The sequence below is a fragment of the Pan paniscus genome, chromosome 21, assembly GCF_029289425.2.
Source record: "Pan paniscus chromosome 21, NHGRI_mPanPan1-v2.0_pri, whole genome shotgun sequence".
Taxonomy (NCBI): domain Eukaryota; kingdom Metazoa; phylum Chordata; class Mammalia; order Primates; family Hominidae; genus Pan; species Pan paniscus.
The window spans coordinates 46,801,805-46,814,905 of NC_073270.2; the positions used below are offsets into that span (position 1 = coordinate 46,801,805).

Sequence of the window (13,101 nt, forward strand, 5' to 3'; positions counted from 1 at the left end):
ACTAAATTGTCCAGCAGGTGAATGGGTAAGTTACAGTATATCCACACAATGTAACACCACTCAGCAATAAAATGGAACCAACAACTGATATATCCAACAATGTGGATGAATGTCACAAATGTTATGCTGAGAGAAAGACATCAGACACAAAAAGAATAAATCCTATATGATGTTATTTACATGAAATCTAGAAATCTAGACAAATCTAATATACAGCACGATCAGATCAGTGCTTCCTTTGGGCAAGGGGTGGAAGATGGGGAATGACTGGGAAGGAGCACAAGGGAAACTTTCTGAGATGATGGACTTGTTCTAAATCTTTATTCTAGTGGGGATTGCACTTGTGGGTGTCTTTGAAATGTTTATTATTACAGTTATTTCTTAATATTTGTAGGGGATTGGTTCCAGGACCACCCCACCCCCTGTCCCTAGTATACCAAAATTTGCAGATGTTCAAGTTTTTTTGTATATAAAATGGCACAGTATTTGCATATAACCTACACAATCCTTATATATACTTTAACTCACCACCACATTACTTAGATTACCTAATACAGTGTAACTATATAAATAGTTGTTATATTGTGGGGGGATTTGTATTTTTTTGGTTGTATTGTTATTACTATTTTTATTTTTCCTTGAATATTTTCAGTCTGCAAATGGTTGAATCTATGGTGCTGAACCTGTAGATGTGGAGGGCTGATTGTATTTTATTGTTTAGACATTACACCTTATTAACATTCATTTAAAAACATCTGTTGAGGTTTGGATTTTTCAGAAGTTATAACATCTGATCTTTAGAGTCAGTGTTCAATACTATCCCTTTGTTATCATTTATAGGTCAGGCTTAATAGTATTATGTCTAGGGAGAAAAACGCCAAACTGTGGCTTCTTTCCACAGAATAATTGGCTCTCATTTCCTCATCCTCCCCATATTAGTAACTTGTCTTGATTGTAGAAGCAGGCTAATGGGAGCTTTGTCTGGGCTTCTTTGTGAAAGCTTTTTTTTTCAGTGGCATGTGCTATTATGCCTACCATGCCATTTGAATCCTGTCATTGTACTTCTTGACCAGCTTGTCAAGGTAGGCATACAGAAGATAGCTCATGACTCCTGTTAACTGACTCATCTCTTATGGTTGCAGATTCTCATAAACACAAAGATAAACACAAAGATCGGGAACACCGGCACAAAGAACACAAGAAGGAGAAGGACCGGGAAAAGTCCAAGCATAGCAACAGGTAAGGGTGGAATCAAGCAAGTCCCTCATCATTCAGTAGTGGGTTGGCCATTGCTTGGCTTACCTGGAATAGGTCTTAACTTGAGCTACATGTAAAGATAGCAAAGTAAGTAGAAACTGTATTTGATCCTAGAGTTGCTATGAGGATGGCCATGATTTAGGCCTTAAATGGGATGCCATTGTTCAGATCAAGATGTATAAAGCAAGTATGTTTAATTTTCTTTTAATATATACCTCATTAAAAATACAGTTGTTCACTAAGATAGGTAAGGATTCATTGTGACACATGATGGCATTTAATCAAGTCTGTAGCAAGCTTGCCTTGATAAAAGGTAACTGGATTGGAGACCTGATTTTTTTTCTTCTTTCTATATTTTAAAGAGTTTACATTAAAAATTCTTAACTTGGGCTTCCATGGTCTGTTAGCCCCTGAAATTATATGCAAATGGTTGAGTATGTGAGATTTCCTGGAGAGACTATTTGTAGCTTTCATCATGTTATCAGAGGAGTTCGGCTCCCACAAAAGCCTACAATCACCAATATGAATGAAACTCAATAGTGCTGCCTTCTGGGATGCAAGCCTCAAGAAGATGTTTCTCTTGTTCATTTTGCTCCCATTTTTTTGGTGTAGGAGGCAAGTGGTTAAATCTAGTTATTGAAAATGAGGACTTGCACTTCCATTCTGATTTAAAGACAGTTGTTGGTGAGAAAGCCATATGGTATTCCCATTCCCATAGTGGCCTGAGCTAGGTTAGGGAATGTAAAGATCTGTCACACATTAGAACAAGTGTCTCCATTGTAGAGTTCTTAGAACTTCTTTATTAACTTGTCTGATTGTCTGTAGACAAGTTAAAGTGAGAATTGCTTTGTAAGTCTGTTCTTTTTCACGAATCATTAAAATAACCAGATTTAATTTTCTCTATTGGGGACATTTCTTTGGGAATCATGTATCATGCCTGTGACCTTTTTTCCCTGTCCCTCACTCATCTCTGATCACTTGATCATCTAGTTTCCATTTTCATTATTCTGGTAAATTTAATCTCAGTAGTTGAATCTACTCTACATCTTTTCTAGTTTATAGTTGTCTAGCTTATGTTAATATCTACCGTACAGCAAAGAATATTGCCAAGGATAAAGAAGTTCATTGCATAATGATAAAAGGGACCCATTAGGAGAACATAGCAGTTATAAATGTTTATCCACTAACGTCACAGCCTCAAAATACATGAAGTAAATCTGATAGAGCTGCAAAGAGAAATAAACATTCATAATTATGGTCAGAGATTTTACTATCTTTCTCAATAATTTTTAGTCCAAATAGAAAATAATTAAGGATATGGAAGACTTGAACAGTATCAACCAACTTGATCTAATCGACATTTATAGGTTTTTCCCATCCAACAATATTAGAATTTTCTCTTTTCTTTCTGTCTACTTTTCCGCTTTTAATTTTTTTCAGGTTTTATTTTAGATTCAGTGGGTACATATAGGCAACTTTGTTACCTGGGTATATAGCTGTGATGCTGAGGTTTGGGTACAAATGATCCCGTCACCCAGGTACTGAGCATAGAACCCAACAATTAGTTTTTCAACCCTTACCGCCCTCTCTGCTCTAGTAGTCTCCAGTATCTATTATTGCCATCTTTATGTCCATGAGCACCCGATGTTTAGCTCCTGCTTAAAAGTGAGACCATGTGGTATTTGGTATTCTGTTCTTGCCTTAATTTGCTCAGGATAATAGCCTCCAGTTGCATCCATGTTGCTACAAAGGACATGATTCAGTTCTTTTTTTTATGACCGTATAGTATTCCGTGGTAGATATGTACAACATTTTCTTTATCCAATCCATCATTGCTGGGTAGGTTGATTCCATGTCTTCGCTATTGAGAATAGAGCTGCAGTGAACATGTGAGTACATGTGTCTTTTTAGTAAAATGATTTGTTTTCTTTTGGATACATACCGAGTAATGGGATTGCTGGATCAGAAGGTAGTTGTTTTTTTAAGTTCTTTGAGAAATCTCCAAACTGCTTTCCCTAGTGGCTGGACTAATTTACATTCTCATCAACAGTGTATAAGTGTTCCCTTTTTTCTGCAGCCTTGCGAGCCATCTGCTGGTTTTTGATTTTTAATAGCCATTGTGGCTGGTGTGAGATGATATCTCATTGTGGTTTTGATTTGCATTTCTCTGATGATTAGGGACGTGGAGCATTTTTTCATACATTTGTTGGCCATTTGTATGTCATCTTTTGAGAAATGTCTGTTCATGTCTTTTGCTTGTTTTTTAATGGGGTTACTTGTTTTTTGCTTGTTGAATCATTTAGGTTCCTTATAGATTCTGGATATTATACCTGTTAGACGCATAGTTAGTGAATATTTTCTCCCATTCTGTAAGTTGTCTGTTAACTCTGTTGATAGTTTAATTAGATCCCATTTGTCAATTTTTTCTTTTGCTGCAATTGCTTTTGGCATCTTTGCTATGAAATCTTTGCTCGTTCCTATGTCCAGAATGGTATTGCCTAGGTTGTCGTCTAGGGTTTTTACAGTTTTAAGTTTTACATTTAAGTATTTGATTCATCTTGAATTGATTTTTGTATGTGGTGTAAGGAAGGGGTCCAGTTTCAGTTTTCTGCATATGGCTAGCCAGTTATCCTAGCATCATTTATTGAATAGGGAGTCTTTTCCCCATTGCTTATTTTGGTTGACTTTCTTGAAGATTAGATTGCTGTCGGTGTGTGGTTTTATTTCTGGGTTCTCTGTTCTGTTCCATTTGGTCTATGTGTCTGTTTTTGTACCATTACCATGCTGTTAGTGTTTCTGTACCATTACCATGATGTTAGAATACATTCTTTTTAAGTGCACACGAAATGTGCCAAAATAGCTCATACTTTGGACCCCACCCTCCTTAAACCATCTTCTTTGGCTTTAATGCTTCCATGCCTCTCCATCTTTCTGGCCACCTTTTTCACCTCTTTCTAATGCACAGTCATTCCTTAACAGTTTTTGGCTGTCTTTTCTCTGCTACCTGTTTTGCTGTTTATCCTTATTTCACATTCCATATTTGGTCTTGTGAACTTCTTTTCAGTTCCTTAAACATAGCATGTTTTCTGATGCCACTAAGCCTTTAAACATGCTGTTGGTTCTGTAATACTCTCTTGCCCTTTTGCTGTCATTCTTTTAGTTGCAGCTCAGACTTGACTTGTTCCAGGTATCCTTTCTACCCTCCTTCTCATATTAAATGCCACTTTTGTGTGCTCTCTGGTGCCTTGAATATATTCCTAGTGTAATAATTATTATATTTAATTGTGTCTTTACTTTTCCCTATGGCCTCCTGGACTCTAAAGTCCCTGAAAGCAGAATTGGGATCTTTTTTGTTTTTTCTGGGGTGGGGCGGGGGGCTGGTTTTTTGTTTGTTTGTTTGTTTGTTTTTTGAGACGGAGTCTTGCTCTGTTGCCCAGGCTGGAGTGCAGTGGTGCCATCTCAGCTCACTGCTATCTCCACCTCCCAGGTTCAAGTGATTCTCCTGCCTCTGCCTCCCAAGTAGCTGGGATTAAGGTGCGTGCCCCCACACCCAGCTAATTTTTTGTATTTTTAGTAGAGACAGGGTTTTACCATGTTGACTAGGCTGGTCTCAAACTCCTGACCTCAAGTGATCTGCCCACCTTGGCCTCCCAAAGTGCTAGGATTACAGGTGTGAGCCACCACGCCCGGCCTTTTGTATTCATTTTGCATCCTTCAGGCTTAGTATGGTACCTGGCAGATAGCTGGCACTTACTAGTCTATATTTATTGAATTAATGAGTGGATGATCTGTGGGTACATTAATTCCCATCTCTCTTTCTTCTCACATACTCTTAATCTTCTATAGGATAGTTATTAAGTCACTTTGGCTTATCTCATTTTTCACACAATTGTGTGTGGTAAAATAAACATAACAAAATTTACCGTTTTAAAGTAGCATTTAGTACATTGACAATAGTATGCAACTGTCACCACTATCTCCAGAACTTTTCATCATCCCAGTCTTTGAATTCACTAAATAATAACTTTTCATTCTGTTCCCCTGTCCCAATATCTTTCTACTTTGTCTTTTTTTCTCTTTCCCTTCTACTTTTTATCTTTATGAATTTGCCTATTCTAAGTACTTCATGTAAGTGGAATAATACAATATTTATCTTTTTTAAATCTGTTCTATATTCCCTTAATATGTTTTCAAGGTTTATCCGTATTGTAGCATATCAGAAATTCATTCTTTTTTATGACTGAATTATATTCCATTGTATGCCTGTAACCACATTTTTAAAAATCCACCTGTTGATGGACACTTGGGTTGTTTCCACCCTTTGGCTACAAATACATGTTTGAGTTCTACTTTCATTCTCCGGGGTGTATACCTAGGAGTAGAATTGCTAGATCATGTCCAACAATGGGTGGCTGCCTGCTATGTTTTTACTGTGCTAATTGATGTGGTGTGAAAAAAAAAATTAGATAACCTTTGACCGTGAACAGTATCATCTGAGGAGGTGAGAGACCTGCTTACAGATCAGATGAAGAATGTTGATTTTTATATTACTAGACTGTAAGAAGAAATTCCAAAAGATTTTAAGAAGAAAGAGGTTAATATTTAAAACGTAAGCTTTTGAAAACTTATCTTCTCTAACACATTCTACTTTGTTTTGGGAGGAAAGATACAGTAAAAGTGACATAAAGGGCTTTGAGACATATAAGTTTGGCCCTGTCCTGTTTTACAAAAATCTTCTCTTAAAGAAAAAAAAAAAAAGGGATGTGATTTTTTTAGAAGAAATCCTCATCCTTGTGCATCCATTTAAGTCTCATGTGATCTTGGCTAGGTTACTTAACCTTCTTCAACTCAGTTTCTTTATCTTCATCTTGATACATGCTTCACAGGGGAACCAGGGAGTCAATAAATATAGAAGCTCTTCAGTTGTGAACTGCTCTACAAATGTGCAGAGATGACACTTTTACATCTATTTAAAAGCATACTTTTCCGAGATCATATTGTAGGTAAATTCAATAATTTGTTGTATGTACTTTTGTGCCTCTTTTCTTTTCTTTTCTTTTTTTTTTTGAGACAGAGTCTCGCTCTGTCACCCAGGCTGGAGTGCAGTGACACAATCTCGGCTCACTGCATCCTCCGCCTCCAGGGTTCATGCCATTCTCCTGCCTCTGCCTCCCGAGTAGCTGGGACTACAGGTGCCCGCCACCATGCCCTGCTAATTTTTTATATTTTTAGTAGAGACGGGGTTTTACTGTGTTAACCAGGATGGTCTCAATCTCCTGACCTCGTGATCCACCTGCCTCGGCCTCCCAAAGTCTCGGGATTACAGGCGTGAGCCACCGCGCCTGGCCACTTTTGTGCCTTTTAGTATTTTCTTCATTCCTATAAAAATAGAAGCCTTTTTGCCAAGAGCTATTGGAAAAACCTGGCCCGAGTTTCTGTTTACATATGACATGACTAAATCTAGCCCTTGGTTTCTTATTCACATGAGTAAATTTTAACAGTTTAATCAGATGATCTGTTGTAAGCAAACTTTTAAGTACTTCTTGTTTTGATGTCTACTGACACAGTACCTCTTTGCAACAAAGCAAGGATATTGGTTATATTCCAGTAAAATAATTTTATTTTATTTTTTTGAGATGGAGTCTCGCTTTGTCACCCAGGCTGGAGTGCAGTGGTGTGATCTCAGCTCACTGCAACCTCTGCCTCCTGGGTTCAAGCGATTCTCCTGCCTCAGCCTCCCGAGTAGCTGGGACTACAGGCGCCCGCCACCACGCCGAGCTAATTTTTGTATTTTTGGTAGAGACAAGGTTTCACCATATTGGCCAGGCTGGTCTTGAACTCCTGGCCTTGTGATCCTCCTGCCTCAGCCTCCCAAGGTGCTGGGATTACAGGCTTGAGCCACCACACTCGGCCTCCAGTAAAATTTTATATACACTGTGATCCTTTTAAAGTACCTCTGATCTTTTTAAATAGTTTAGGGTTTCTTCGATTTCTTCTGTAGCAGATTAAAGAAATCTGGGGGATTATTTAATCACATCTGAACCCCAGAATAATAATTAGTATTTAGCATGTTCTGTTCCAAAATGCTTTCATTTATTCCAATCCTTGCTAATCAATTGTAGCTAATTTTGTGGCCATTTGTTAGGAGAAAACAAGTGTTTCAAATGTGTTTCTGTGTCCCTTCCTTCTCTGCTAGATATTAGCACCAATCATTTGTCATCAGGCTATACTTAGGACCCAAGCCCAGGAGGCATTTACTGTCCTGTGCAGTAGCAATACTGCAGACTTGGAGTGGGAGAGTAGCCTTTATGTGCAGAAACAAAATGGGGCTATGGATCCACATCCCAGAAGATGCCATTTGGTTTCCTCTTTATTGTCCTCATGCAAGGTGCAAAACAAGGGAGTAGGTATTAAGAATCATTTCATCTTGTCTTCTCTTTGTGTGGACAGGAGTCTGAGGTCACATGCTCTAAGTCCCACAGTGATGTGGTAGCAGAAAGAAGAGGATGTGAGACCAAGGATCCTGAGTTCCCCCCCTACATTATTCCTTCCAGTGAAAAATACCTCCCTGTGTAAAAAGAGTTAGTTTTGTAGCTAAACTGTCTGTTTAAATACAAGCACCCCTTACTTGTATGCATATGGTAGGCAGCTCAGGTTTAAAAATGTCAGATCACCTCAGGCACTGCCTTTATCTCTCTTTGTCCCCAAATCCCTGAAATCTTTGGCACTGAAAGTATTAATCTCATCAAATTCTGAACCTATGAAAACTTCATCTCTGTCTTTCTCTTGTCTGGCCTGTAACATGACAAGAACAGCTCACACCAAAGTTAAAAGATAATTTCATCAGTCATCACTTATCTCTTGACACTGCTTCTTTCTGTTAGCATTAATATTTTGCTCCTCAGATCCTTTTTCTTTTTTTTTGCAGTCAGGGTCTCATTGACTCCTAAGCTTGGGCGCGGTGGTGTGATTATAGCTCACTGCAGCCTCCCTGGGCCCAAGGGGTCCTCCCACCTCAGCCTCTTGAATAGCTGGGACAATAGGCATGCACCACCATGCTTGGTTAATTAACTTTTTTGTTTTTAATAGAGATGGCGGTCTTGCTATGTTGCCCAGGGTGGTCTGGAACTTCTGGGCTCCCACATTGGCATCCCATAGTGTTGGGGTTACAGGCATGAGCCACCATGGCTGGCTCTCTTTTAAAAAATACATAAATAATCTCAAAAGGAATACTCTTCTAGATGCCAAGGAATTACGTAGCTTGTAGGATCTCACGAGCTACCTTTCTTAAAGGGTTACATTCTTATCCATTGTTTATCTTTAATAGTAGATCTCTTGTATAAACAGAATATTATTAAAAGCAATTTGTGAGGGGGGCTTGATTTTAGAAAATAAGAGAATCGTGTGAAATGAAATTCCTCCTAGTTTTCGACTCTGTGCATCTCTTGCCAATTTTAAACCTGGCATTCACACTGGAGTGACAAATTTGTGGAAAGCAAGGGAAGACAGAAAACTGCTGTGAAATAGCAAGGGAAGTACTTTTCCAGCCATATTGGCAGTGCTATTCTATACTGTCAGTGTGAGAAACATCTGAGAATAAGGATGCTTTTGGCTTGTGCTTTCCTTTTAGTTCCAAATCCTACCTGAATTGTAATTGAGAGAATGTAGGATTTTAGGAATATGCACTTGAATTAAGCATCTAGTTCTCAGATTAGGGGAGATTTTTCTGAAATTAATAAAATTTAAAAGATATGTTTGCTGCTTTCCTTGTGAGTGGTTTGCCAAAGCCCTCCCTTTGTCTACACATCACTATATCATCCTGTCTGTGGGAAATGGACAACTAACATAGATAGGCAGAGAAGATTGAGCAGTTTGGAAATGAGGAAACTCAGTACCACCACCATTCACATGGGAGTCAGTATGATATATTGAATAGCACACTAAGATAAAAGTTAAGAGGCTGGGTTCTGTCATTTATAAGCTACGTGTCGTGATCCAAGGTGCTTAACTTCTCTGGGTCTCATTTTCTGTTTTGGTCAAGGGTTGATAACAATACCTGCTTTATCGATCTTTCAAGTTTGTTTATGCACATGATAGCTCTTTGGGAACTGTAACATACTAAATAATTGAGATAATGATGGTGATGATGATAATTACCGCAAAGCCTAGTATGATATCATGCAGATAAATTGGAGCTGTTGAGTTTGGTAGTTGAATCTAATTCAGTAGTTATTGATAGCATTCAATTTGGAGCCCTGATATTTTCCATATTATATTTATCCCTATCATAGTACGCCATAATCATTGTTTTTAAGATTTCATGGTGGAGACAGCATTTGAGCTAGCCATTCAAAGATGGTTAAAATTTTGCTAACGGAAAGTAATGGTTAGAAAGAAAAACATAAGCAAAACATAAAGGCATTGTAGTATATGCTTTGTTCTGGGAGGAATCTAGTTAGGTGGGTTACACAGGGTGGAATAGTAGAAAATGAGACCCAAAAAAGTGGCTTGAGGCAAAACTATTAAATGCCATTTCAAAAAGTTGGAACTTGTTACTTACACTAACTAAAAATCAGGGGGAAATGTTGGGACTCGATTCTGAGCTGAGCAAGAAGCCACTGGAAATACTTGAGCAAAGTGGATATAAGACTTAGCTACAAATGACATGAAGGGTCTAAGAAAAAGGGTTCCTGTCTTGGATAACTGGGTGGCTGTTTACGCTATTAATACAGACAAAGAACTTAAGGGAGGAATGGGAGTTAGAATGGGTATCGGTTTTGCCATCTTTGGGCACATCCTTTTATCCTCTCTGGCCTGAAAACAAAGGATTAAATAATTTCTAGGAAATTACATTTACCTTGAAGTTTTGATACTTCTATAATATAAAACGCCGGAGTCCTTGTGATTTTGTTTAGAGATATATAATCGGCATTGTAGTGTGTAATGATGATGGACACCTTAACCCTTGTTTCTTAGTGCCTTTTGGAAACTGGCTCATTTCAGAAGCTGCGCTCTTTTCCCAGAGGCAACTTTTGAAGTTACTTAAATATTTAATTTAACAAACATCATTTAAGCTTTAACTGTCTACTATCCTTGAAAGGGTCATGAGTTTCCCTCCTAAACCAAGACTTTGAAGCTCTCTGTGCTGTCTCACAGGAATCCCCATGATCCAACTTCATGTGACCTGCAGAGGTCTGCTGCCTTGAGGAGTAGACAGGTAGCTGGGCTGTTAGTGGCTAAGTCCTTTTCTCAGAATATGTGGAGGCTCCTTCTACCTTTAACAGTGCTTTTTTGCTTTGTTTGGGAAGTAACAGAGTAGTCAAGTGCATGACCCTGGAGCCAGACTGCCTGAGTTTAAATCCTGTTTCTCTCTTTAGAGGTAGTTCCTTGGGTGAGTTACTTAACTTGTCTGTGCTTCAGTTTCCACATCTGTGAAATGAAGATACCAGTAGTTACCTGAGTTTTGTTACCGATATCAAATGTGCTTAGATGAGTGCCTGGCACTGGGTGCTACTCAAGTATCTGTTAAATACTTTTATGGGGGATAGAGGACAGATTTAAATGGTTTCCCATAGCCAACATTCTAGCTTTCCAGAATATCAGTATTTTGTTGTGGTAGTGGTGGTCTTTTTTCCTAAAGAAACAATGCTTCGCCAGAAGGGAAACATTGTTCCCTACTGGCTCCCTACTTCCACCGTTTCTCCCACTCTTCTATATATATAAGTGCCTTAGAGAAACTCTGGTCACCCTTTTCTGTGGTCTGCTTAGCTCCAACAAGAATCATAGACCAAAGGTTTTGCTGTCATCACTTTAAAAATAGTGTAAGTTATTTTTTTCTTTCCTTTTTTTAAATTTTTTTTTTTTTTTTGAGATGGAGTCTCAGTCTATCGCCAGGCTGGAGTGCGGTGGCGTGATCTCGGCTCACTGCAGCCTCTGACACCCTGGTTCAAGTGATTCTCCTGCCTCAGCCTCCCCAGTAGCTGGGATTACAGGCATGTGCCACCACGCCCAGCTAATTTTTGTATTTTTAGTAGAAATGGGGTTTCACTGTGTTGCCCAGGCTGGTCTCGAACTCCTGACCTCAGGTGATCTGCCTGCCTCGGCCTCCTGAAGTGCTAGGATTACAGGCATGAGCCACCACGCCCAGCCAGATTATTTTTTCTTTAGTGGAATTCAGCCAATTGAAGCATAACACATGGCATGAACACTCTGGAAAGGTGGCTTTGGATCTTTCCATTTGTTCTCTTTAGCGTTGACTTTTGCTTTCTAGTCCCTGCTAGTGTGTTGGAATCTTATCCCATACAGATGCAAACTATGAACCAAGAAGTCAGCATCTATGCCTAGCCAATAATTGGTTGTTTTCTCGTTCAGAGTTCCTCATGCCCATGGGGTAAATTCATATTTCATCCATAAGTGTGACCATTGCAGAAGTTCTAGGACTGCTACTGTCTGTATTTTTGTCCTTCAGCATATCCCAGACTAAACTTACTCTTAAAATATGTCTGTCCAACCTTTGGTTTCCTTCCTATGGTTGATATTAAGCCTTTCTTCTACTCTTAGAAGACAAAATGGGTGGGGTGGGGAGACAAAAAAGGCAACCCCGAAGGTTTTTATCCTTTCAGGGTATCCAGCATTTTTCTAATTTAGCCCTACTGAAGTTTCTTCAGTAATTAATCAGCTGTTTTTCAGCCTCTAACCTGGCTAATATTATAGCCTACAATTGTACTTTTAAAGCCCTTTTGTGACTTTGACATATTGTGTCTATTGTGTATGGAAAAGTAGCAGGATCAGTATGAAGATAATACAGTATCTCTTAAAACAGGCAGCCAGCAAATGAACTTTCTGCATTGGTCAGAATTTCCATCATTTCACTGTTAATGAGGAAAGTACAGTTCTTTAGCTACCATGAAAGTCAAACATGTCCTAAGCCTTTTGGAAAAAGACATACATGTTAGAAAATCTCAAATGGATGAGTCAGCCTGACTGACCCCACATTGACTCCATTTTATATGCTGGCCAAATCCTGTTTCTGACTTTCCTGGCACAGCCCTGGACATGCTTCTGTATCATAGGACTTGTTCCCCAGCGCCTTTGCTACTTCCTTCAGGCACATTCCTAGGAAAGATTGGCAATGGGGTTTGTTCTTTGCCAGCACTCCTGCCGGTTTGGGGGTTATGGATGCCAGGTTGGGCTCCAGGCACTCTGCTCTCCATTTGTGGAGGCAGGGACGGTAACAGCACCTGACAAGTAGGGATGATCACATTGTATTCAGAAGCCTGGTGGAGCTCTATAAACCCAAATTTCTAACAGTCTCCAATGTAATGCCCTGTAATAGAAGCTGTCCTTAACCCTCAATCATCTGTGTTCAGCTAGTATAAAAATGCAAATCTGCTCTTATGCCTAAACAGTTAGGAGTAGAGGAGACTTGGCTTCCTTTGGAAAGTCAGGATGATAGCTTCATCCCATTCTGGTTTTTGTGATTAATTGTGACCTACAAAGGGGTTTACTACTCTAGCAGGAACTTTGAATTTCCTATATACATCTCTTTCTGGTTAGCAGGCAGAGGAAATATCATTGACTTTTGGCTTCCTGGCAAATGTCTCATTTGCCTTGTCATTTGTTGATTCCTTTTCCCTGATCTCTGTTTGGTGTGATAATGTACAGCAAAGCTGAAAACTGCAGGGCTACATGTACACTTGTAGGTACCTATGTTGTGATTGCCAAAAGGCTCAGAAAGCCAGTTTTCTAGTGAAATTGGCTAACATTCTAAGAAATGCTTTCACTGAGAAAGAGAACGGGTCAGGGGAAGGTGGAACTTAAAGGAAGTTGGAGTGTTCCTGAATT

The 13,101-nt window shown here is 39.1% G+C and overlaps 1 protein-coding gene across 1 annotated transcript in view; it reads left to right on the top strand.

The window, feature by feature from the left end:
- The window catches only part of TOP1 (DNA topoisomerase I), a 96,454-nt gene that overhangs the window by 31,907 nt on the left and 51,446 nt on the right, over positions 1–13,101 (top strand). The window contains exon 3 of the mRNA XM_003825894.6: positions 1,143–1,239. Within this exon, the coding sequence (XP_003825942.1) occupies positions 1,143–1,239 (97 nt within the window). The remainder of the gene's footprint in view (positions 1–1,142; positions 1,240–13,101) is intronic.